General features: G+C 49.3%; 1 protein-coding gene and 1 long non-coding RNA gene across 3 annotated transcripts in view; one reads left to right on the top strand and one right to left on the bottom strand.

The window, feature by feature from the left end:
• Nucleotides 1–1,790: 1,790 nt before the first annotated feature.
• On the bottom strand, nt 1,791–9,312 carry LOC106782208 (uncharacterized). Its single transcript, XR_001379118.3, has 2 exons — nt 8,466–9,312; nt 1,791–5,503 (listed from the first exon to the last, which is right to left on the bottom strand). It is a non-coding gene; the product is annotated as an uncharacterized lncRNA (long non-coding RNA).
• RGMA (repulsive guidance molecule BMP co-receptor a) overlaps nt 9,289–25,401 on the top strand; it is a 43,108-nt gene continuing 26,995 nt past the window's right edge. The window contains exon 1 of one of the 2 annotated variants that reach the window (XM_070267354.1): nt 9,289–9,814. In XM_070267354.1, coding sequence (XP_070123455.1) covers nt 9,304–9,814 — 511 coding nt within the window. In that variant the 5' untranslated portion in view covers nt 9,289–9,303. The remainder of the gene's footprint in view (nt 9,815–25,401) is intronic. The other variant, XM_023650851.2, reaches the window with a different exon arrangement.

Genomic DNA, 25,401 nt, shown 5'->3' with positions numbered 1-25,401 from the left:
ACCAAGCATCTTCCACAGCACGTGACACGCCTCCTACACCTACGGGCTATTTTTCGCTTGTATGTAGATTCGGTTCTGATTTCACAAATCCCTTTTAAAATTTTTAATTATAGATTCTTTCCTTTATGATTATTTTTCAATCAAATAATAAAAGTGCTAAAACTGGTATGAAAGTTTGCAAAATGTTGAATCATTTAGAATGGGCCGTGGCTTCAGCTAGTTGGTCTTCCCAGGGCCGGGGGTCTGCGCTGCTCCGAGGGGCCGGCTTTCGGGTCCTCCGGGTATTCCCTCCGGGTATATCCGCTCTCCTTCCCGGAGACTCCCTGCCTCCCCACTCCCCCCGCCCCCCCTGCCGCAGCCATCCTTTAGAACTCGAGAATCCCTCGCCCCAGCCTACTCCTCGCAGAAAGCACAGGCCCGAGGGCCGATCCCCTCGGAGTTGGCCCTGGACCCCCTCCGCGGGGAGTCCCTCCTGGTCCCCCGCCCCCCGGGGGAAACAGGGCCAGCCGCGCCGGAGCCGCCAGCGCCTCGCATCCTAGCGCTTCCAGCGCAGCTGTGGGGTCTCCTTTGCAACCTTTGAGATACTTTATTACATTACCCAAGCCCTGTCCAGCCCTGAACCCGCACCCTGACCCCCGGTCCCACCCGCAGGTATGCAGTAAGAGAACCAGCGCAGCCTCGAGATGCCCAGAGACACAAACCCGGAGGCTCTGTGTGGGCGCAGGCGGCCAGGCACGAGGCGCGCCGGGGAGTGGGCCCAAAAGGCGGGGCCTGTGGATTCCAGCTTTGGCAACGGTATTGCATAAGGTTGCTGCTTAAATACAATTCCAAAGAAATTGCGAGTCTCCTTGGGAAGGAGAGGGAGGGAAGAAGCGACCTTGGCCTGCTCTGTTCCCCGAATGGCAATCTCTGATGCGTTGTGACTGTAACAAAGAAGTCGCAGGGCGGACCCAAGGTCTTACTGCACATTGGGGGGGATTCCTCTCCCGGGGATCTGAGACTGGTCTCTTATCTCCCGGTAATGCCTCTGAAGTCTCCTGCGCTGAGAATCAGCGAGGACGATGGCGCAGGAGGCCGTAGGGACCGCTGCCGCCCCCGCTCTGCGTCCGGTTCATTGGTTCTGTGTGGTAGTCAGCGCTGGACGCCCAAAAGCTCCGCCCTGCATTTTTCCAACAGGGAAAATAGTGAAGCTTCTTTTTACTTATATTTGTCTTTTTGCCTTATTTTTGGAGTTTTCTAAAATTAAAAATCCAATGTGCAGACCCTGGTTATTTTAAAACAAGCAAGTTAACTTGCGCTGCATGAACTGGCCGCTTGAATGGTTTCCCCTGGAGATCCTGAGATTCCTAGGATGAATCCAATCGCAGGAAGCGGCGAGTCAGGAAGGAAGAAAGGGAGAACTAGCGATGGAGGAGGTATGGCCCTCACTTTGCCTCCTGAATCTTCTCGGGCCCATGATCAGAGAACGCTCTTCTGCACCAAGGCAGCCTCACCCATGGGCTGAGCCAGGCCCACCCCTCCACAGTGGAGGCAGCCCCTTGGCTTGGGGGAGGCCCACCTGAATTTGGCAGCACTGCCTCGGCCTGGGGTGATGCCAGAGGGGCCCTGGTTCCCACTGTGGGGAAGGAAAGGCCTTCCCAGCTTTGAAAGTTGGTGTCCTTCTTTTGGGACTCACTGCAAAAGGTTCCTATTAAAAAAACGTCATGGCCACATGGAGAACTTGTCAGTGGACGACGTAGTAGATCCAATGATTAGGGGAGTTCACAAATAAAAAAAGCAAGAAACAAATATGCATTAGCTAGCTTTTTATTTTGCCAAGAATGGATATTTTTTAAACAATTACTTTCTCCAATCACCATCATTTCTTCTAAGAAAGGGTGCTTAACTCATGCACATACGTGGACGCATGCACACACTGAAAGATAAATGCCTAGACTAACGGACAGCCCATTAGTCGACAACGTGGAGCTTTCTGGAAAGCCTGGAGAAGCCCTGGTTTGGGGTATCAGTCCCCTCCCTTGGCTGTGCGTGGGGACCCCGGCTACACCTACATCAGCTCTCAGAAAGATTAGTGGGTGTGAGAGCCCCAGTTTTCCAATGTGAACTTCTCGGGTAAATGTACATGAGAATGAGTTGACTCTCTGGAAGCCATCCCCTCCCTGGAGAAAGAGCAGAAAAATGCAAACTAACACAAAAATATTGTTTCCATTCTTTAACCATTGTTCACCACCTCCTAAATGTGAGTTTCCAAGGTCAGTTTCAGTCTGAAACTTCTGATTCCATCTCAGTGGTGATGGAGGCCTGGCCCAAGGCTGGGCCAGCACAGGGATGTGGCCTGCCCTGGTGTCAGCTATAGAAGGGATTCTGTCTGCTTACAACTCACCACAAGGCCCAAGTCACTCCAAATGCCCCACAAAGACCAGGGAAGACATCTCCAGACCCAACTGGTCTGCACTGCTTTGGTGCTCCAAGGATGCCCTTCTAATTGCGGTTGGGTTGGCTCTGAACAGGCCTGCAGGATGGAGAAATGGAGACTTTTATCCTGATAAAGATGCTGAGGCCACTTTTTTGTGCCAGAAGAGAGATTCCCCCTTGTCACTCTAAAGCAACTTGTAAGGAATTGGAAACCTCTAAAAGGGGAAGCATCTGTGACCATCATCCCCACCTCCTTCTCACAGTCAGCTTTTCCTTTTCTTCACAAAGGCACATTCCCAAGCATCCCACGGTCCAATTTGTGTTCTAATGGTGAGGAAGCGGGGGCGGCTTCTGGGGAACTTGGAGTGCAAAGCAAGAATCAATTTCCTTCATCCTGAAAATGTTCTCGCACCTGAATGTGGGCCTCTGAGGATGAAAGAGGAAACTGACAACCAGAAATAAGGCTTGGAGATGAAGCCTCATTTTGAAAAGGGCCAAAGAGATGAATAGGTGGTTAGAAAAAGACAAAAGAAGTAAATACAAAGGGCCAACAAATAGAATTAAAATGTTCAACATCACTGGCAACTTTTTAAAAATGTGAACCGATCCAATGAGATACCATTTTTAGTGCAACTAATTGGCAAAATAAAAAGTTGTAATAGTCCTGGTTTCCTGGGGTCTGGGGAAATTGACACCCCTTAGGAGGGAGTAGAAACGATTGCAATTTTTCTGGAAGTCAGTTTTGCTTTATATATCAAACCTCAAAAACATGCATATCCTTTGACTCCATCATTTCACATGCGCAAAGGTATTCTAGGAAATAATGAAGAATGTGCAAAGATGTCTCTATATGAGGATGTTCACTAAATATCCAACAGTAGGAAATTGTTTAAATCACTTACGGTATATCTAAGTAATGGAACAGAGGAATATAATATGATAATATAATATAATATGATAGTTGTGTAATTGTTGGAAAGGCATTCAAAATATATTGCTAAGTTTTAGAAGGGTTACAAACAGTAAGCACACTTTTTTTCTGGTTTACCCATTTCATTCACCAAATATTACTAAGCGATAGGAATACATCAAAGATCAAGATAGACAGTTCTTTGCTCTTACAAAGAATACATTTCTTAAGGTAATGGGGTCTGGGGATTGGATAACAATAAATTAGTTGAAAATTAGCATATTGTGATAACTGCTATACAGAGAATTAAAGTAAGTGACATGATAGAGATCTTTCTGACAATTTTAACTAAGATCTGAATAAGAAGGAGAAAGTAATGAGAGCATTCCAGGCATAGGAAACAGTTAGTGCAAAGGCCCTGAGGCAGGAGCCAGCTTTAGATGGCATGTTTAGATACAGTTGGGCCATGTAGCTAAAGTGAAAGAGGGGCAGAGTGTTGGATAAGTTCAGAGAGGGGCAGGGACTGGATCACGTGAGGGTTGGTAAACCAGGTAAGGAGCTGGGATTTTATTCTAGGTGCTATGGGAAGACATTGCAGTTCTCCAACAGGATCCATGATCTCATTGATGCTTCTAGACTTCACGCTGGCTGTTGTGTGAAAAAATGGATTTGAGAGCACAAGGATGAAGGCAGAAAGACCAGTCTGTGGGGCTGCTACAGTGGTCCAGGCAAGGCTTGAGGGCTGCTTGGACTAGGGTAGGAGGTGAGATGGAGAGAAATGGGGGCAGTCTGGATTTATTTGGGAGTTGGTACCAATGGTATTTGCTAAGAGATGGATGACTCTAGGATTTTGCCCTCTTTCAGCCTGTTCCCCTCAGTTGCTTCCAGCTCTAATTCCAGTCCTTCCCTACTGAGGTTCAGCTATATCCTCAACAAGATGCACCCAGCTGCTAGCTGTCCACCAAAGTCTAAGCTCCTTTGATGCATAGAAACAGAACAACGGCTGCCTGACTACATTAATTTCCCAGCCTCCCTTGCAGCCAGGTGTGGACATGTGACTTTCTCCAGTGCACTATTAGAAGAAAGGATGATGCAAGCAGAAACCATCATTCCTCCACACTCTTTCCCCTTCCCACAGGCTGCAAACCAGGCTTGGCAGCAAACCAGCTTCAATGATGCAGATTACAATGAGACTTTGGGGGACGGTGGAACGATGAGCTGGAAGGAACCTGAGTCCCTGAAGGACCACCTGGAGCTGAGTCTCCCACCAGCCTAGAAAGCCCACCTGGATTGTTATGCAGGAGAGAAAAAATGGAAACTTATTCTTTAAGTCATAGAATTGTTGGATGTCTTTGTTACAGCAGTCCACCTTGCCATAACTGATACACCACCTCAACACGATCTATATATTTTTAAATACCAGTGGACTCTTTTTGTTAAAAAATAATTGAACCCCTCAAACAGTACCTCCAGACAAGGGTAGATCTTTGGGTCTCTCCACTCCTGTCCATGGCTGAACTTGTCTCCTCTGTGGACTAGATTCAATGCTTGGTGTACCTTTAAAACCCAATTTGGGTTGGAAACCAAAATCAACAAGCCCTCCACGCAGGAGGTATGGGAATTTTTTTTTTACATACTATTGTTCATTTATAAAAATATTTGAATTAAGTACCGTATTCCTTGTTCTCAGCAAATGCTTAACAATTGAGAAATCAAAATAAAAAAGATCATGCCATCTAATGTTAACTCTGCTAGAAAAGGAATTGATTTTTTTTTTTCATCGAATTGGGTGTATTCCAGAGAGGCGAGCTTGGAGGAGTCATGGAATCTGGCTTTCATGTGTTAATGAATCATCTTACTTTCCAAAGATGTTGGTGAGTTAGTCAGCAAGGGGAAACCCTAGCTGATCAATGAGAATTTATTTATATCAGCCAGTGAGCTCCTTCCAAAGGGTCCAGACTTGGAGACCAGCTACCCCACGGTTCACAAGGCTGACGAAGTACTCCGAAGCCCACCAGGAAAATGGCGTGCCAGGAGAGCATGCTCTGCGGACGGACGTTGGTGCCTTTCACCAGAGGTGACAGCCCTGCATTCCTCCTGCACAAGCTTCAGCATTGCTGCAGAAGGCGGAGCACGAGCTCGCTCCCCAGAGTGGCGGGTGTAAGTGTTTCCGGCGGCCTGTGGGAAAGAACATGAAAGAGAAACAATGAGTTAATAAGGCCTCGCTTCTTGAGGATGGGCACAGGCACTGGGTTTTTAGCTTAAACACATGTACATACTATCAAATGTGGAAAAGCAGGTGATTTTTCTCAGTATGGTTTTGGGGTTCCCTCCCACGCTGAGACCATGATGCTGGGTCCAATAGCCATCCGCTGGCTCCCCGTCCAAGCTCCTCCTCACGACTTCCCAGCCTCTGTAATGAGTACTCGCCACCTCCCACACTTGGGTACTCCTCCATCTCCCATTCCTGCTAAGCACTTGGGACTCCCATCAGTCCCGGGCTTGCCAGTACTCTCTTAGCACTCCAGTCATGCTCTCGATAACACTGTGCCAAGATTAATAGAATCTTCTAGCTGGTCTTCCACCTCCTATCTCTCCAAACCATCTTCCATTGACCTACCTAAAGCACAGCTTCACTTACATCGTTCCTCTGCTCCATAACCTTCAATGGCTCCCTATTGCTCATTCTGCAACCAAGATTCTCCACCATAAGGCCCTAACCTCCCTTCTACTTCACGTCTCTTCTCCAGTACACCCAGTCCAACTAGGCTTAATCACTCCTTATTGAACTTGTGCACTTTTTGCCATTTCCAGGCCTTTATTCATGTGATTCCTTGACCTGGAATACTGTTCCTCCTTCCCCATCATCCACACATTGAAACCAAATCTGTCTATCAGACACCTTCTCAAGTGACAACTCTCCCATAAAGACTTTCCCAGTTTGATGGCATTGTATTTGCGCTGTCCTTCTGTCCCTTGTTCCCCTCTAACTTGCAGTGTCAACCCCGAAGTGTCTATCGGAGCTTCGGAGCAGCAGCCTGGTTGGAAGGGAAGGCCAGAGAATGGCCTTCAAGCTGCCTTTGCATGAGCACCGTGTTTCACTATGATTGTATGAGGGGAGGGGCTGATGAGCTGGAAAATGGAGCTGCTGAGGTCCCTTCCCCCTACACCAGCCACTGAGCCCTATTTGCTCTCTTTTCTTTCCCCCACTGAACTGCGAGCGTCTTAAGGGTAGAGGCTGTGTTCCTCGAGTCAACGCCTGCTGCAGGGTTGCGCGATGCCAGCTGTGGAGTAAGTGCTTGACACGAAATGCGCTGAGTTTATTAGAGTAGGCATTGCCTCTGGGAGGCATCCAGCTCGCACAGCTTCTTCCCATCAGTGCAGAACAAGTCACTGCCCAGCACACGTTCCCACCTGTGTCTCGCCGAAGCCAAGGGTGAGATAGGCTCCTATGGGAACACCTGACCTGCTTCTCCTTTAGGCTGTCCTTTTACTTTGGAACCCAAGATCCCCAGAAAAACGTAATGGGGTGGCACCCAAGCCAAAGGGACAGCTTCTCATCTGGACCTGATGGAAGAGTCATGCAGTTCATTTCACATTGTTTCATCAGCTGAGAAGAAACCCTTCATCGATTTCAGCAGGAATCTACTTTCTGAGGGCGCCACCCCTCATCCGAAACAGACAGAGACAGCAAATTGCTCCACAACCCTGTAGCCTGGTTTCTGTGCTGCCTGGGATGCCTCCTTCCACCAGCCGGAGCCCCGTGAGCCCCACCAACACAGCGCCCTCTCCCCATAAACTGAAAGCCTTGGCAAGGGACATGGAGGGGGACCCGGCAACGGCACGTAGCCCTCACAAAAAAGAGAAAAGGAAAGAGCGGCCAAGGAGGTGGAAACCCCAGCTCTTCTGTTTTCCTCTATAAATTCGAGGCCAGGTTTTACCTCTCCCTCGGCAACTCCGCCTCTGACGAGAAACTACTACAGATACTAGCCTTGTGCTGCATTAGGCATTCACGCCCCCACCCCTTGTCACTTAATGGCCTTAGTTTGTTTTGTTTTTAACTCTTGAACCCAGGCTAGCTTATTTCCTATTCATATTTTTAAGGAATTCAGGCCCTCTGCAGCAAAGACAGACAAGCATACCCCGGAGCTTCACATTAGGGATGTTTCTGGATTGTTGGTTGAAAGCATGTATATTTGTTAATTTGCACCCTAAACACACCCCACGGCCTCATTTAACTCTGAGCGCTCATGTGTGTATTGCAACTGCCTGTGCATGGTTCCAACTTAATCAAGTACTTAATGAGTAGCATTAATATTCCTTGTCTTCTCCACGGGAGACCACGCTCATCAAGGTGAATAGCGCCTGGCCGCCTCCACAGCCTGCCGTTGAGCTAAGAATTGTCTGTCCTCATCTACACAGTGGACTGTTTGTCCCCCAAGATGGGAAAACCCTGCTGGGCACTTTCCAAAGGCTTCATTTTAGAATGAGATGTTTCCACTTAGAGATCTTTTGAAAATGCCAGGCAATTTGGAAGAGCAGTGGGAAACGTATTATCTGGGTGATCGTCTTTCAGAGATGCTCCTAGCGTGCCTGTTACGTGCCAGATGCTGCGTCAAGTGCTGGGGATGCGATGATGACCCAGGCCCTAGTTCCTGCCTTGGTGGCGCTTACCGGCTGATGGGAGAGGCCCACACTTATGGAAGGGTAACCCTAATTGGTGCATAATGGCAATGTGAGATCAGCATTAGGAAGGAAAAGCTGGGGTGCTGGGGAGCCATTCCCTAAGATGTTGGAGCTGAGCTGAAAGACGAATAAGGACAGAAATCAGTTATTCATGGAATATTCCAGCTGGAACACACACACACACATACACACACCATCTAGTATAACTCCTCTATTTATAGATGGGGAAACTGAGGCCCAGCAGAGCTAAACGTCTTGCCCAAGGTCAGAGCTAATATAGAAACCAGCATCTCCATACCCACGCCCTTCCCGCTCACTCACATGGATTTTATTTATATCCCAGCTATAGATTCTCTCAATACACTTGGCCAAGAAAATGCCGAATATTGAGTTAAAACCACATCCCTCAAGACCACAAACATAAATAACGATCGTGTTTTAATGTGGATGTTACCTTTTCATTTCGCAAATCCGTAGAGTTCTCATCATATCAAAATGCAAGACAGTTTGTTTTCCGTAAGAACAGGAAGGTCGTCACCCTGTCTAAAACGCACCGGCCAGTCTCTCTAACCGTGCATTGCTAATGTGGGCGTGAGCTGTGTGCTCAGGCTGACTTCAGCCCCCAGCGGGGGTTTCAGATTTGCACACGGCGATTGGGTGGCTCTCTGCTGTTCCCTGTAAGAGTCCTTCCCTGGACTCCGGGAGCCTCGGGGGATCTACCGCTGCCGGAGCGGCCGTGTTCTCGCCAGTGTGTACATGCGCTGCATGGTGAAACATTCTTTTGAAAAGCCCGTGAGAATCCACTTGCAGTCCGCCCTTGTGCACCTAACAGCGCAGAGCAGGGGCTGGAAAGCAGCGCAGCAGACTCGAGGTTACCCCCGGGGAGCGGCTGCAACGGGGAGGGGACGTGGTACCGTCTCCTTTTCACTCTAGAGATGCCTGAGTTGCGTAAAATCGTACGCAAGACCGTATTAGTGTATTACACACTGAACACATATGGATGACTTTTTAAAAAGAAGATTCTTAAACAAAAATAACACGTCAATAGAACAAAGGTGCCTCTCCGCAGAAAGCAGCGGCGTTTCTCCTGGATGTGAACGTCCATTCCAGGAACCTCAGGGTATCTCCCCCTTGACCGTCGTGGACTATCTCCGGCATCTCAGGCAGAGATTAGGAAAGTTGTAGGCGCCTCGAGGGTCGCCGCACTTGCCGCTCGCGCCGGTGTAACCCGCGCGTTTGGGGAAGTCTTGACTTGCCAGCGTGCGCGCTCCCCAGCCCCCAAACTGGTGCTGATGCGGGAGGGTGCGGTCGCGGCGGGGCGGGGCCAGCCGAGCCCGCACCCCCACCGTCTCCCCCGCCCCCTCCCGCCAGCCCCGCCCGCGCTCGCCCCCCGCCCGCGCCCCGGGCGCTCGGCCCGCCCCCTCCCCTCGGCGCTCAAAGGAACCTCGCGACGCCGCGCTCGGCGGTGGCGGGCGGGGGCCGGGCGAGGGAGGGGTGGCCCGAGCCGCCCGACTCTGCAGTTGTCTCCCGAGCGCGGGCTGCGCCGCCCGAGCCGCTGGGTGGAGAGGCACCAGCCGTTCGCTCCCGGGCCGGCTCCTCCAGGCGCTCGCAGGCATGCAGCCCGGGAGCAGGCGGCGTGCCCCGGGCCGCTGCTGAGCCGGCCGGGGCGGCGGGGACGCGCACTAGTTGAGCCCCTCCCTCCTCACCCCGGGGCCGACCGGAGGCGCCCCGGCACCCCCTCTTCGCCCGCAGCTCCGCCAGCGCCACCCCCCGCGGGCCGCAGGGGCTCATGCAGCCGCCAAGGTAAGCGCGGGCCGGGCGCGGGGCGGACCCAGCTCTGACATCCCCAAGCGCCGCCGACACTTGCCGGGGCCCCGGCCCTGCTTTGGTGCTCCCCAGCGCCGCGTCTCATCCTGCTCCCGTCTTGCCCAGATTTGGAGCTTTGCTGCGCCTCGATGGCTTTCGCTCTTGGCAGCAGTAAAGTTTTTGTGGTTTGGTATTTGCTCTTTTTTCCTCAAATGCTCTCCCCCGGCAGCCGGCAGCGCGCGTGGTTGGGCAGATCCAGCGAACGGCTCTTCCACTGTGTGCGGGCTGGGAGCTCCCTTCTTCCGGCGAGGCCACCTCCTCCTGGGGCGGCCGCGCTGCCCGGCCCCTGGAGCCTGGGACAGTCTGGGACGGAGCCGGCCACCGGGCTGTTCTGCCATGAACCCCCATTGGCCCGACTCGCCCGGGACGCCTCCTCCTACTCCGCGCCTGGCTGCCTAGGCCTGCCCGGGGGGGCGTCGGCGCTGCGCTCCGTCTGGGCTCGGGTCGGGGCAGTCCTTCGCCTGGGAGCGCCACTGCGCGGGAAGGTGCAGGGCTTGGGATGAGTGCTAAGGGATAGGACTTCCCGAGAGCCTCGGTGTTCCTGAGTGGACGAGTCCGCACCCCGCTCGCGCCGTGGCTCATCCCAGGGAACAAGCTGGGGCAAGGGGACAGGTGTATTTAGGAGGAGGGCCGATGCGGGGCACGCAAGGATGCGGTTCTTGGTTGCATCCTGTTAATGTAAGTAATTACACTGGTTTGCCAGGAGGTAAAGTCAGTTCCCCCAAGTTGCGATTTTAATGGAAGCCTGCAAGCTGCTATGATATGCTGTGGTTTCAGAAGGCGTTGGACTGTATTTATTTTATAAATCGGGAGTCTTGCGGGCGGATTAAGGGAAACCGCGCCATCTAGCGGAAATGGCGAGCTGCGTGTTCCCTTTAGGCAGCGAAGTTGGGTGTTCTCAAAGTAGGAGACTCCCTCGCGAGGTGGTGAGGAGGGAACTAGCCCTGGCGTCCTTGGGAAGAGTAGCTCTCGGTGAATCTACAGTCCCCGGGAGTGGATCGGGGCGCCCCACGACCCGAGCTCAGCATGCCGAACTCAAGGGACAGAATTGCAGGTCGTACTGAGTGGCCGGCTCTCACCTCAAGGAGATCTGCCAGCATCTCCACCAGGCTTTAGGATCCTCCAGCAAAAACATAACATATAATGTCACCTGCTGGTAAGAGGATGCCCCTTCCTCAGGCGTCTATCTCAGAAATCTGAAAAACGTACGCACAGACATTGCTCGTCTCCCGTGCAGCCCAGACAAGTGACTTTGCAGGCAAATCTTGAGCCGCGCGACCCTCAGAAAAGAGGCTGGCTGTGCTCTGAAGGGCAGCTGAAGGAGAATTGGGAAAGGGTCTGTGCCACTCTGTACAGGAACGGTGTAGTGTACCAAAAATAGCAGTTTTGCACATACAAAGAAGAGGTTTCCTGCTGTTCCACTACCACAGCAGGTGACAAGCCAGCCCCCTTTATAAGGGTCGTGATCTCCAATTAACAACTGGGGCTGACTTTGCTGGATGGTGTACAGAAGGGACAAAGGCTCTGGGTGGGGCACCCACACATCCAGGCGGGCTTCACATTCTCTGTGGCTGGTTTTTGCTGCCACCTTCCAGGCCAGATGATATTAGCAATGAGCTGGGTTCTCCCTCATCTGAAGGGTACGTGGGTTCCTTGTAGAGCAGCGTGGTGTTCTGCTTGTGGTGCAGACTCTTGCCCCTTGAGACCCTCTGAGCTGTGGTGGTGGTGAGGGAGGTCCCAGCCTCCTTGTTTCAATAGGCTTGCTCCCATCATTTCCATCCCAGGTGACAGACAGGTGCTTATACTCCAAACAGGCATGTGGAATGGTGGGTGGCCTATCTCCCCACCCCCTGTGCTGTCTCAAAGTCACTCTTCGTTTGCAGGTGTTTATTTAATAATCAGATTTGTGACAAAAAGGATCTGGCAGTAACCTGGCATCTTATTCAAGGAGAACTTCTCTGATTTTTGCTAAGAAGGCTCTATCTGCTTTCTCTCCTTACGAGCCTTTCCAAGGTATGACTTGCATCTCCCCAGTGTGTATAATAATACAGAAAGGAGGCATGAGAAGCTCCTATTTAACATGCCCCTTGACTCGGCTCTCCAGCTGCCTCGTGTGGGGCCAAATAGAAGAATTCTTAGATGAGGAGATGCAAAATAAAATGAATAGGTACTGAGCATCCCTAACATTGGGACAGGCAGTTTTCCAAGCCCCTCTCACAGTGATGCTCGCTGGCTCCTGGAAGCAGGCAGGAACAGGTGTTTTCATTTCCCTTTCTCAGAAGAAACTGATGCCCAGAGAAGTGAAGGGGCATAGCCAGGGTTCTGTGGGTTTAAGGTGCATTTTTCCCTACAACCTTGCTACCAAATGAATTAAACTCAAGGACTTCCTTTTACCAAGTATGGTCCCAAAATCTCGTCATGCTTTAGCAGGTATGATCACCAGTCTCTCGAGGTCTGCCATCCAGGGAAAGAGACGGGATATACCCACGTGAAACGGAGCATAAACAGAAACTGTTGGAAACCAGTGACAGACTCATTGGAATCTGTTAGTTCTGTGAAATGCAAAGACACTACTCCTTACAGATCATTGTTCTAGAACTTGACTTATAATATCCCAAAGGTAAATTTAAGTAACTTTTAAGTGTCTGCAGCGTTCCTGTGGCGCTTTAGTTCTGAGAATGGCTTTGCTTTTCAAACAACATTCATTGTTTATTCATTCAACAAACTTAACTCAGCATAAATTTAACCTGAAGAAGAGAGGCTTCAGACTTTCCCAGGTGTCTGGTATACAGTCCTCTTCAAATGACAGGCTCCTCTTTTTCTTATTTTGACTGAACAACAGCTCAATTTCACCCTCCCTTTCCTTAACGACAGAACTATGCAATGAACAGTGCAGTGGAAAAAATTAAGAACTGCCTCAGCCAATTGCACGTACAGAGTCAGGCAGAAGTCAGTTTCCTTGGTGATAAATGAACATCTTTTAAAAGGATGCCCAATTTCTTAGCCAGGTCTGACCTAAGAGTAGAACGTGCTGTATCATATTAGAGCCTAGGGGTCAGGGGGCAAGAATGCCTACTGAGATGTGAAACTTTACAATTCTAAGGACAAGAGGAAAAAGAAATTTGGAAATTTGGGCAGAAATTGGAAAAACAAATGCAAACATCTTTTATAGCCCCCTTTAAAAAGTGAAAAACACTGCTACTTGACAAGTATAAAAATGCACTATGTACCTACTCAACTTATAAAATTATTATATCTATTGTATCTATTATATATGTTGCTAGAGTAAAGAATTAACGTGTAGCAAAAACTTTATAGGGAGAGTAATTACAAAGTTGCTGGTTGAGTTTACTTCTCGTTTTTTCAATTGTTTGTTTAAAGCAACACTGAGAGATGGAGAGCTTTCAGGAATCAAGATACCGGGTTGGCCAGAGCCTGAAAATCTGGCAAAAACTTGAAAACAAAAGATTCTGTCATCTATCTGGTAAAACAAGGCCGCTGCCTGTAGATTCTAGTAAAAATGCCCTAAACCTTGTTGATTTCTTTCTCACTAGGGCATTGTTTAGGACTTACCATCCTAGCTTCTCCTTATGTCTCATTGTTTCATCTTCGGGGACTCCCAGATCTCAACATCTTTGCCCCTGGCTGAGAGCAACAATTTGTCCTCTTCCCTGATAATACTTTCCTCCTGCCCTCGTGAACAGAGGTTTTCTGTGTAAATCCTCAGTAAGAGTGTCAGTACTGTTACTTTACTCTTAGCACACTTTTCTTCTTGAATGTGGATGCAAACTTTTTTTCCTCCTCCTTAGGAGTTTTGAGGAATTTTCTCCTTGACCTCTTTAAGCAAGATTAGGGAGAAACATACAAACACGCAGAGATTCACCCCTGATGACCTCCGAAACTTCTGTTGTGGTATTAGCATTGTCAGCACAGTGCAGACACTCTACTTTAGAATTCACTCTCCTGTTCGTCTTTTGTACATTTCCCAGTTGATCTGTACCATGCCATGTCTCTTCCCTCCAGATTATCTATTAAAAACCATGATATTTAGTTGTTCAAGGCACTTTCACAAAGTTTTATCCTCTCTATCAAAGTCTAATGAGACTAGAAGACCTTGCTGGTTACCCCTTGCAAGGATGCCCTTTCACCTGTTCAGATGAAGGCTTGCAAAGAGGCCTTGCTCAGAAAACCTCAGGTGGGCAAAGGCGGGGCCATCTCGGTGTCTTAGCAATTTGCTGCCAGAGTGCATTTTCAGCTCCTGGCACTGGCGTCCTGAAGAATAGACTGCTCTTACAAGAACATGTCCACTGGGCTGTGAGAGTTTAGCTAAGCTTCTCCATGGTATGCCTGTCTCTGCATCCTTTTGTTTGGCCAAGCAGACCTCAGGGGCCTTCAGCGGACCCTAGCCCCTTGTGCAAGCGCATGCCCTGGATAGCAGCCTGCAGAATCACAAGCAAATGTAAGTTGCTAGTATGAACCCCCAACAGCCTTTGTGATCAGCAGTGTCCCCTGCCTCTCGGGACCTGCCCAAGATCCCTGTGGGGCTCACCAAAATCCCCCTCTTTGGTTTAAAGTGGCCAGTCCAGCCTTAGCTTGGGAACCCCAAAGCACTCTACCCCTGGATCCTAATAAAATGCATGTGCCCCAGGTCCTGGTTCTCTCTCGCTGTCTCTGCCCTCTGACCTCCCCACGAGGCCCCTCAAGGCATGCTGGATACTTCCTCCAGGACCTGTGAATAATAAACTTCTCTATTTCAGTTTCTCCTGTGGTCTGTTGTTGAGCCGTGGCTCACCATCTGGAGGCCTATGCTTCACTTAACAAGTGTTAATTTGACAGATTCATAACAGAAGAACACACAGAAATGCAGATTTCATTCACAGAATACTAAAAAGGACAGAATTTCTTCAAAACAATTGATGCCTTGAAAAGAATGAGAGTTAATGTTTGTTTGGAAGTTTTGGCAGATAATATACTCTCATTTACATTTAATTTAATATCCTTTATGGAAAGAGGTAAAGTATAAATAAGAAGTAGATTTTTTAATGCAATTGCATTTTCTCAGATGGGCTTCCATTTATCCAAGAGAGGCAAAGCAAAAAGAAACACAGAGCTTAGAGGCCAAGCTCCCCTGAGACATTAGGAGACTCCTAATAGCACCCCCTCGTGGGTCCAGACTTGCTAATAACCCCTCACTGCTAAGTTTGGCAGGTCATTTGCCCCAGAACAGGAGATTCATGGGAGTTTAATTTATGTCGTTTTACATCAGTCAGTGCAGCTAAAGTAGTTTGATACTCAGATTTCAGAATACTGAATTTAAAATGCTTCCCTTACTGTCCAGAAGCATGCTTGATTTTGTGTCTTTGGGTGTCTCAAGGTCACATGGTAAGGAAAAGCCAGATGCCACCCTCTTCATGCACCCTTTTCCATTGCTTTTATTTTTCTCTGCCGAGAGCATTTTGAGAAGAAAGAGCCTTACACTCCAAGCTGTCTGCTTTCTTCATGAGTAAATGGATGCTATCGGCAGAGTCTGTGGACTTCGGGTCTGGTAGGGAACATATTGCCCACCCTGAGCCTGGGCCAAGAGTCAGTGAGGGCAAGGCAAAGCAAGCCAAGATGGCGCCCAAGCCCTCCCTCTCTGGTTCAATGAGCAATGTCTAGGGGCCGAAGTCCATCTGGCTTTGAATTTGAGACATGACCTGAACAGCTTGTGGTCTGAAGGGACTACAGTAAATGATAATATAGGTAGGTTTACCTTAACATCTTCTTGTTGTGTAATATTTAACTGTCATTCAGAGGCTATTAAGTCTGGGTAAGTACGCTATGAAAACTTGACCTAAAAAATACCGTTTAGCATCCAAAAGAAAGAAAAAGAATTCTATATAACTATTTTGACTTTGTAAGATTTTAGTGGGGTGGGGAAGATCGTTCAGGGAAATTTTTCTTTTCTTAAAACATTTTTATATGTTTCTGGAAAACAGTGTGTGTCTGAACATATGCCTACTTCTAAGGCATGACCCATCATTATACATACGGAGCATATTATTTGACTAACAGAAAACAGTAAACCCCAGGTGAATATAAGAAGCAGCTGTAATTGGTGGGAAGAACACTGAACTTGGCATCACAAGGCCTGAGTTTGAGCTGCTCCCTGCTATTTATATTCTTGGTGACCTTGGACAAGTCGTTTCATCTCCCAGAGTCTCAGCGACCTCACTTACGAAATGGAGATGGCTGTAGCCATCATGTAGTTGAGATGACTTTCCAGTTACACGAGAGGCTCTGTCTTATGGTGGTTGCTCAAAAGAACTTGAGCATGGCTGATAATGCGCTTAGAACCCCCCCAGAAGTCAAGGTTATCCCAGAGTCCTTGGAGAATTCTGCACATTTCCCCTCGGTTCCCATACATAGAAAGGCTCCAGCAGAATCAGGCACATAGTAGACATTCTGTTATAATCCAAACAATGGTTTTATCCATGCTATAAAACTAATATTGGCAAGTACGTATCAACACTTACTCATGCCAAGCATCTGTTCTGAGTGGTCTGTTACTGTGTTCACTCATTTAATCCTCACAATGACTCTGAGGGAGCTAAAGTATATCCCCATTGTACAGATGGGATAAGTGAGATCTAAGAGTCTGGGTTCAGGCTGCTTGTTCTTAGCCAGTGTGCTGTATTGCCTCTCTAATGTTAAAGTGAAGAAATTCCCTGAGCCTCCAGTAAATTTTAAAAGGAAAACCATGGTGGTAGAGAGAATGTCACACAAAGCGATGCATTTGTTCTTCTGTCTGGATTGGCTCTCTTCCCCACCTCCCGTCAACTAGGGATCTTCTTTATTTCAGCTTTGCATTAGCCATTCTAAACAATTTTGAACTTGATGAATAACTTGGTTATCTGTTCCTATTGCTAAATGTCTATGGTATTTGCGCTTGGCACCAAATTGTTCATTAATCCAAATATTCCAGCCTTCTGCTGGTCGAGAGAGAGACACAGACTCACTGTCAGTTCAAACAGTTGCCATTTGGTGGATAAATGGTTCCAAGCTGGTTCTTCTCCCAAGAACTTACTGGAATGGGGAGAGGTAAACGCTGGGTGGTCTGTTCTCCATTACCGGAACCTGGTGCATCTCGGTATGAGTATCCGAAAGTTGCTTTAAAACAAGAGGTTACTAAATGTTTTTAAGGTGTGGTTTCAGGTACACAGTACTATTGCTGAGGATTATTGCTGAAGAATTTCACGCTGACACTAAAATATAAAAATGTCACTCATCAAATAACATCTCCCACTCGCTCGGCAACATTTTTGCTTGGGGAACCCAGAAATGTTACAGATGAGGCCCCAGCATGGCTCCTTGGACTCAAGTGTCGGCAAGGCCAGTTAATTACAGAGCCAACATCAGTTCACTGGATCCATAGAGACACCAGACTATGGAGCTGGGTGACTTCTCTGGGGCAGCCAGGCCATGATTCTGCAGGTTGCAAAGGTGAGGGTCCATGGATAGGACAGGATGTGCAGGGGCCACCTAGCTGGGGTAGAGCCACCGCAAATCCCAGGTCTCTCTCTTTCCCCGTATCTACTGCAAGGTCTAGAAAATCTCAGTCTCAACACTGTCGATTAAGCAATTCAAAGATGCTATCACTTTCATTCTGGGCTTTGGAGGCAGAGGAATTTGCAAGCTGTAGACCACATAGTAGGTGTGCTCCAGAGTCGCAGACCAGAGGCTCAAGAGGAGAGTGAGGGAGGCTTTCATATCTGAAACTCCAATTGTACACTAGTTTGTTTCTCAAGTAGGGAGAAGTGGGAGAAGTATCAAAAGAAAAAATGTGGCTGCTCCAAGAGCTTTCTGAGAAACTTAGAGGTCAAGAAGGAGAGGTGAGAGGGGCTGGCTCTGTGGCACAGCGGTTAAGTTTGCACGTTCTGCTTCGGCAGCCCAGGGTTTGCCAGTTCGGATCCCAGGTGCAGACATGGCACCGCTTGGGAAGCCATGCTGTGGTAGGCGTCCCACATATAAAGTAGAGGAAGATGGGCATGGATGTTAGCTCAGGGCCAGTCTTCCTCAGCAAAAAAGAGGAGGATTGGCAGCAGATGTTAGTTCAGGGCTAATCTTCCTAAAAAAATTTAAAAAAAGGAGAGATGAGAAAAGACAGAAGGAGGGGCTTCCAAATACCATGAAAATGTGAACCCAGAAATTAGCAGGTCATCAGAAGGGCTCCGAAGCCTGGGCTGAGGCTGGGGGAACACAGAGGGATCATTGCTTCTATTCCAGGCAAGAGGATGAGCACGTAACGTAGAGTAGGGTTCCCAGAGGCAGAGGGAGACCAGACATCTCCGTGCCTGGGAAGGTGCTGGTGAGCTCCACAGAGGTGGCATGACAGCCAGGAGTCACCCAGACTTGCCCAAACCCCACTCTGCCACCAAGCCAGCTGGGTGACCTCAGGCAGGTTACTTACCTTCTGCAGTGTAAGTGGGGGTAAATGTGAGTTGTCTGACTTCCAAATGAGAAGGGACAGAATAAGCATCTTGAAACAGAGCTCAGAGTCCAGGAAGAGAAGAGAATGTAGCTGTGTAGAGGCACGTGGCATCCCTCACATGGGCTATTTTATATGTAAGTCTACCTGTACATACATCTGTAAATCCCCTGTGCACTCAGTTCTTCTCTGACTGCTTAACTCCTGCCGTGATGGAGGGGTTCATAGGACTATTTAACTGAGAGAGAAAATAAAATAGGAAATACCCACGGGGGAGGGGGCAGTTGGGAAGTTGCTAATAGTTTTTGGTAAAATGATAGCTAGATTGATTGATTTTATATGTGCTTGTATGCACATGGAAATATCTAGAAAGATGCACATGAAGCTGTTGAGTTATTGCCTCCAGAGAGAGTGACCTAATTTCGTTTAACAGGAAATTGATTTTTTTAACGTGTGCATATATTACTGTTTCACTTCTTTAAAATGAATGTGATGCTAGGTTGAAGGAAACAGAAAGCCCAGAAAATTTATTCTTCCAGCACTTTCTTTTTTAAAAAGATCTCTTTTCTATCTTTCCAGCACAATGGATGTGTCCGTGCCTACCAGCAGGGGTGTGCTTCTTGGGGGAGGGGGCACTCTGTACAGTTGTCACATGCTGAGGTGGTCCGCCACGCCCTGAATGTTCCCAGACTCTGTTCCTGAAAGTGGACTCATGAGCATGAATGCTAAGCCATGGGGCAGTCTGATGTGAATTGTCCAAGAGGTGAAATTTTAATGGAGGGTGTTCTGAGACAGTGTAAGGCTGATGTTAATGTAGATATCACCAAATCTGGTACTAGTGACATCATGCTTTGCAGACAGTGGTCCTTTTTGGGAAAGAAGTTAGCATCATTGACCCCCAGCTTCTAAAGACTTGCCAACTCTGTAAAGTCCCGAGTGGATTTGCAGTAATGCTGATGGGGCATAAATGTGGGGCTCCCGACACATCGCATAAACACCCCTCTCCAAGTACTCAGAGCACGCTGCTGAAATGATTTGTCTCCGCATCTCAATACCCCCTGGGCTGCCTGGAGGGGACCTGGACTGTCTGCTGCTCTTCTGAGAATCCCAGACCCCTGCTCAGAGCCGATTACTTGTTGAATGAGTAAAACAGAAAAACGGTCAATAAAAAGAATCTGCCTTATGTGGGGGAAAAAAATGTCATTACTCTGATCACACGCATCTAAAGACACGTCCAAGAGCAAATAAAATCTGCTACTGTGTTTTAAATCCATATAAAAGAATTCAAAGAGAAAGTAAGCTGCTTCTTCGGTTTCTAAAGAGAGCTATTGGAATGTCAAGAAAAGCGTGTTTCAAAACACCATTACAATATTGGAATAAAATCTGTATGTTTTAATTACTAAGCATAAGCGTCTCTCATGGCGAGGGAGGGAGAATATAAGCAAATGAAATAGTGCGCACACAGACAGAAAGGAAGCCTCTGGCAAAAGCTGAGAAAACGAGACAGGACATAGGAGGGGCACCCTGTAAGACTTTCTGAAATCAGCAGGGAAGGGTCTGAACGCCAGAGTCAGGACAGTGAGACTCACAAATGGTTTGGAAGAAGAGAAGCCGCCTCCTAAATTGTCATGGAAACAAACAGGTCAAGGAAATTCTGTGGCGCTCCATCCCGGACCATCTGGAGGGAAGGGAGCAGTGGTAATTAAAGATGGCAGTGATATCCTGGTGGCCAGAATGTGCGACTGTCCTTCCACACCGGGCCTGCACCTAAGGGCATGCACGCTGGGTCCCCTGCCCACAGAGGGAGCCCACCTATCCAGGAAAGGTCACTTTGAATAGCCACTTTGGTGGAATGTATACTAAAAAGTAACATTACCAAGCACCTATTAAAGTCCCAAGTAACTGGACAAAGAGAGCAGCACACTTTCTGAAAAGAGAACGTGAAGCCAGACCGATCTGTTAGCCTTATTCGAGGAGCTAGAAACAGGCCTGGAGACGAGGGAGAAACCGAGGGATGGATTATGTTTAGACTCTCGGAATTCTTTCTGACGAAGCTGCACCCAAGGGTCATTTACAGTAGCAAATTGCTCCAGAGCGAGAGGGTGGGGGGGGATTCCCACAGATCGGAATTGTCTTTAGAGACAGGAGACAAAAAATAGGAGAAACGGGTACTTTTCTGGATGAAGAATTATAAACAGTGGGGATCCCCAAGGATCTCTGGTACTCCCAGACTTCATTTAAATGTCCATCGATCATCCGAAGGAGGGATGCTCAGATGGTTCTGGGCCTGTGGATGAAATGAAGGCTCTGCAGAGACATGGCAAACAAATGGTGAGTAACTGCAGGACGAGCTTACGAGTTCGCAAGAACGTGCATATTAAGCTTTTGCAGGGGCAAGCCTCGGTTAATGCGTTTAGGAGAACGTAATCCAAATTACAAGAAAACGGACTCTGTCCAGTCTGTTTATAGCCACAAAAAGGGATCTTGGGGGTCTTTGCAAAATGTTTGTTCCTAAAGGCGGTGCAGGACCAAGTACTCAGAAAATGCTCTCAGAAATGGTAACCAAGCCAAAAAGGGATTCTCCCTGGGCCGTCGCCAAACCTGGCAGTCTTACGACCTTCTCGAGAAAAATATCTCAGAACTGTAGAAAGGTGAGTAATCACCCAGACAGAAGGCTTTGCCGAGAAGCTGTGCCTCTTTGTTCTTTAAAGACTTTAGTGTAGAAATAGGAAGCCAGAAAGGTGATGTGATCAAAGTCTATAAAACCTTGAAGGTTATGGAGAGAGTGAACAAGGTCTGGTTCATCAAATCTGAGACGAGCAGACCCAGGTAGCCCTTGAAGTTTGAAAGAGGAGTTTGAAAGAGGAGTTGGAGGGATCAATTAAAAAGAAGAATTGGGTCCTGCTCTGAGTTGTAAATTGGAGCAACTGAGATCCTCAAGACATGGTAAAAGTTTTTTCAAAGGTGGGGGGGAGAGGAGGGAATCAGGCTCAAGAAATTTCGCTAGTAAATGAATGATGGATTAAAAGCCATTGACAGCATACCCCTGCGCTTCTGAGGTTGGCAAAAATGCTTCTTGGGACCAGTATTGGCTCCTTATTAGTCAGGAGTCTGTGCCTACAAGGGGGAGAATCCCAAATTAAACCAGTTTCAGCAAAATAAGGATCTTTCTTGGCTCATGGCTGGAGCAGGTCCTAGTGGAGCTAAGGAAGAGCTATGGGGAGAATCTCATGCTGAAGAGGGGCATGGGGATTTAGCCCTGAGAATCTCCATCAGTCCCCAGAAAGCTCATCCGATAAAATGCAACTTTAGTAAAAACAGTCTAACAACTCTGCAAACACACCTTGGACCCACAACACTCATAAACACTCCCCTTATCATCATATTGCTACCCCCAGACCCATCCTATGTAGGAATCAGAGACCAGAACTGGGGCGTCCCCCATAGCAACAGTCTCAGGAGAGACTCTGACTGGTCAGCTTGCTCATGTGCCACTCACTGCTTTATAGAAAGTGATTATTCAGTTTTCTGTCTTGCCTTGACTTTAAGTCCGGGAGGATAAACTGGTGGACTCAACCTGGGTCTTCTGTGCACCCAGGCTTGACGGAGTGTGATTGAACTCACAAACCTAGCGAGGCCCTACACATGAGTCACCTGGGAGAGCTCATTAAAAATGCTGATGCCCAGGCCCTCCCTCCAGGGATTCAGATTCAGCTGCTCCGGAGGGGGGCCTGGGCATCCATGTTACTGTTAACCCCCCCACGGTGGTCTCCTGAAAGAATAAATCCCTCCCTTTCTCGAGGCCCTGGGTGGGGCTCCCGGGTGCTGGCCCTTCACGGGCTTTCTCAAGCTCCTGCTCTCTCTTCCTGCAGCCTCACCATCCTTGAGCTTTTCCAGCTCCTCGGGCAAGCCACACCTTGGTATGTGGAATACTCAGTGCTCCTTCTACCTGGACTCCTCGCCCTGCTCCCCACTCCCTCGCCCACCATCTTCCCCTGGCACACTCTCCCACCGGAAAAACTTCCTGCCCTGCGCCCCAGGCTGGGCTGGAGGCCCCTGGCGCCTGTGTTCTGTGTCTCCCCCGTTAGTCTGTTATGCTTTATTGAGAGTGATTGTTAAGTTATGTGTCTCGCCTTGATGTTAAGCCCAGGGCAGACTTGAATCATTGGAATGAATGGCACATTCCGTCAGTCATGCGTGGGGTTCGGTGTGCTCCGCTCTGCAGCTTATTAGCCGGGAATGGGGTGAGCACATAAGCTCACTCGGCCTCAGTTATCTGATCTGCAAAATGGGGATGATAAGAGAACCCACTCAGCTTGAAGTGTCTAGAAATGTACAGTACTTAGCCAGCCCCTGCATAAGGTAAGGGCACCTCGAAACATTAGCCATTATTACCATCATTCTCACTAAAAATGAATCCTTCAAGACACCTTGCAACACGGCCGCCTTTTTGGTAACACAGCCTTCTCCAGGCACTTAGTCACGAGTCACCTCTCCTTGACCCCTCACCTTCCTCTAATATCTGTTTCTCCCAATAGTTCAAAGACAGGGGCTGTCTTCTTTATTTCTTTATCCCCCAGGGCTTAGCAGGCAGCATCCTCGATAGAGATTTATTGACTGATGCCTCGGGCCCTGGATTTGGGAACCCCTGTTCATGCCCTGTGGCAGGGAAAGCTGTGGCCCCACCCACTCCTGACCCCGGGAGGGCTTCAGCCTTATGCATTATGCAGAAGCTGGCCTTTCAGATGCCCCCTACCCCTCCACCACACAACCCTAGCCCCTGAAGGTGAAGAGGGAGAGGTGGGGGCGAGGGTTCCAAGGTGGGGCCTCCACAGCCAGGGCTGGGAGAAGGGAGCAAGAGCCAGGCAAGAGAGGTCTCTACCCCGAGGCCAGGCTGCCTCCCAGGGGAGACCAAGTGAGGGATCACACTCCACAATGGGAGCCGACTGTCTCAAGTCCACTGCGCTTTGAGTTAAGCAAGTTTCTATGGCGAGTGGAGTGCTAGTTCCAAAACCCAACATTTCAAGAATTTCTTACTCTGGCAAAGAGTTCGGGAGTTGTCAATAAGCTGGTTGTTTTGGCCGGTATAGACAGATTCCTCGAGGTCAGCACGACCCCATACTGCTGTATTGGGACTGGATTTGTCTTGAGAGTCCAAACTGTGTAAAGGCCAAATCTGCACTTTTGTGATGTCCAACTTCAGCCTCACATGTTCCTCCTTGTGAGAGAAAAAGCCCTTTGCATCCCTTTCCCAAATTATTTGCTTATGTCATAAGAATTGGATCTCCTTCCAAAATGGCGGTCTATCCCATAGCAGGAAGGCTGGGGAGCTCCCATGGCCTGGTGCCCCTCCCGAATTGTATTCACTTGCCATCTGGGGCTGACGATATTATCAGCCTGCCCCTTACAGATGAAGAAACTGAGGCATAGAGGCTTAAAGTCCTGCTGCCAATGATCCACTCTTGGGCAAGGACAGTGCTGGAAGGGCCCGCACTCGGGCCGTCTGAAGCCTGCCCGGCCTCTGCTGGGTCTTGGGCCATGTTCTCCGACCTGAAGATGCTGCTGCAATGGTGTTGGATGATTTACTGCTGGGGCTGTTGGGAATGCTAATGGACCCCTTCTCTCTCATTAGCCAGAAGCTTTAGGACTAACTTGTGCAAGGCGGAGTCCAGCACATGGTGTTCATTGGTGGACCTCAGAGGTGCATCTGTGCCATCTGGCTGTGTGCCTGCCTCAGTGTGCCAGGGCCGTCGTGTGATTCCGTAGAATAAAGTGTTGGGTCTGGCCCAAGGAGGGGCCGAGCTTGAGGAGAACGGCATTCGAGACCTGGATGTTGAGGTGGTGGCTTTCACTGGACAAATCTGTCACACTTTGCAAACCGGGGCTTCAAATTCCCGTTTGAGGGGAATGATAATTAGAGTCTGCTGGACTGAGGCCTAAATATTTGAGGAAAATACGGTGGCACCCCAACTGTGAAGGCGAGCAGTGCCACCGTGGCCTTTTGCCCTAAGGAAACAACAGCTTCCCTTTGCCCCGGGGCACAGCTGGCTGGGGCATCTTTCCCCCTTTGACTGATCTGTGGAAGTCAGAATCACAAGCATCAGTGCTTTGGGCTGTCTTCACAGACAGGGAGCTTTCTTCCTCTTGCCCAAAGCCTGCTGCTCTGGAGCTGCACTCCCCTCCTGGCGCGCAGAGCCTTAACCCAGACGCGGCCCGCAGCCTGTGTGGCCTTCAGCGAGTGAGGACTGTGATAGCACTTAAGAGAAACATCTCAATTGGATCAAAACTCAGAATTTTTTTCCAAAGCACCAGATGAGTAGGCTTGGAAGTGAGGTGAGGGGGGCCCAGGGAGGAATTAATTTGACTAAAGACACTTGCTCTGGCCTACTTGTGTTCCATCCAAAAGATGCTTCTCCGGGGAAGTTGCCAGTCTCTTAAATACCCCAACAGCGGCAGAAGAGCTGCGGGGCCCAGGGAACCTTGGGGAGGAGACCTTTTTCTCCTGGAAAAATAAGCGACCAACTTAAGGGAAGTCACCAACCTAATGTCCTCCCAAAAGCAGCCTTGGTGGCCTCGGGGCTGCCGGGCTCTGCGCACCGCGGGGACCACTGTACCCGCACCTCTCCCGAGGTGGCAGCTGTCCTCCAGCCACCTCCGTCAGGCTCGAAGGCCCCCAACTCAGAAGCGCAGCCAGGGCAAGTCCTCGGGAAGCGGCGAGGTGCTTGGAGGGGATGCTGGAGGCGGCCGAGGCCAGGCAGGGTGGGTGGCCCCGGGGCGACGGCGGGCGGGAGCCTCGAGGTGCGTTAGTAGCTGAGAGCCAGCGGGCCATCCCGGCCAACCCCGGCCAACTCAGAAGCGGATTTTTCAGCCTCCTGCACTGGGGACACATCTGAGTGAGAGAAATGAGCCAGGGGGTGTCGGTGGCGGCTTCAGGACGGCAGTCTAGTTGGAAAGGGGACCTGGGGTTTGTCTCGAAGCGCAGTTTCTACTTGGGTTGGATATTTATGGGGAAGATTGCGGGGGCGCGCTGCCGCCCTCGCCCCCTGCAGGGCTAGGC

This window comes from Equus caballus, chromosome 1, assembly GCF_041296265.1.
Source record: "Equus caballus isolate H_3958 breed thoroughbred chromosome 1, TB-T2T, whole genome shotgun sequence".
Classification (NCBI taxonomy): Eukaryota; Metazoa; Chordata; class Mammalia; order Perissodactyla; family Equidae; genus Equus; species Equus caballus.
The sequence above is the reverse complement of the archived record's forward strand: the minus strand, read 5'-3'. Positions and strand labels throughout refer to the sequence as shown.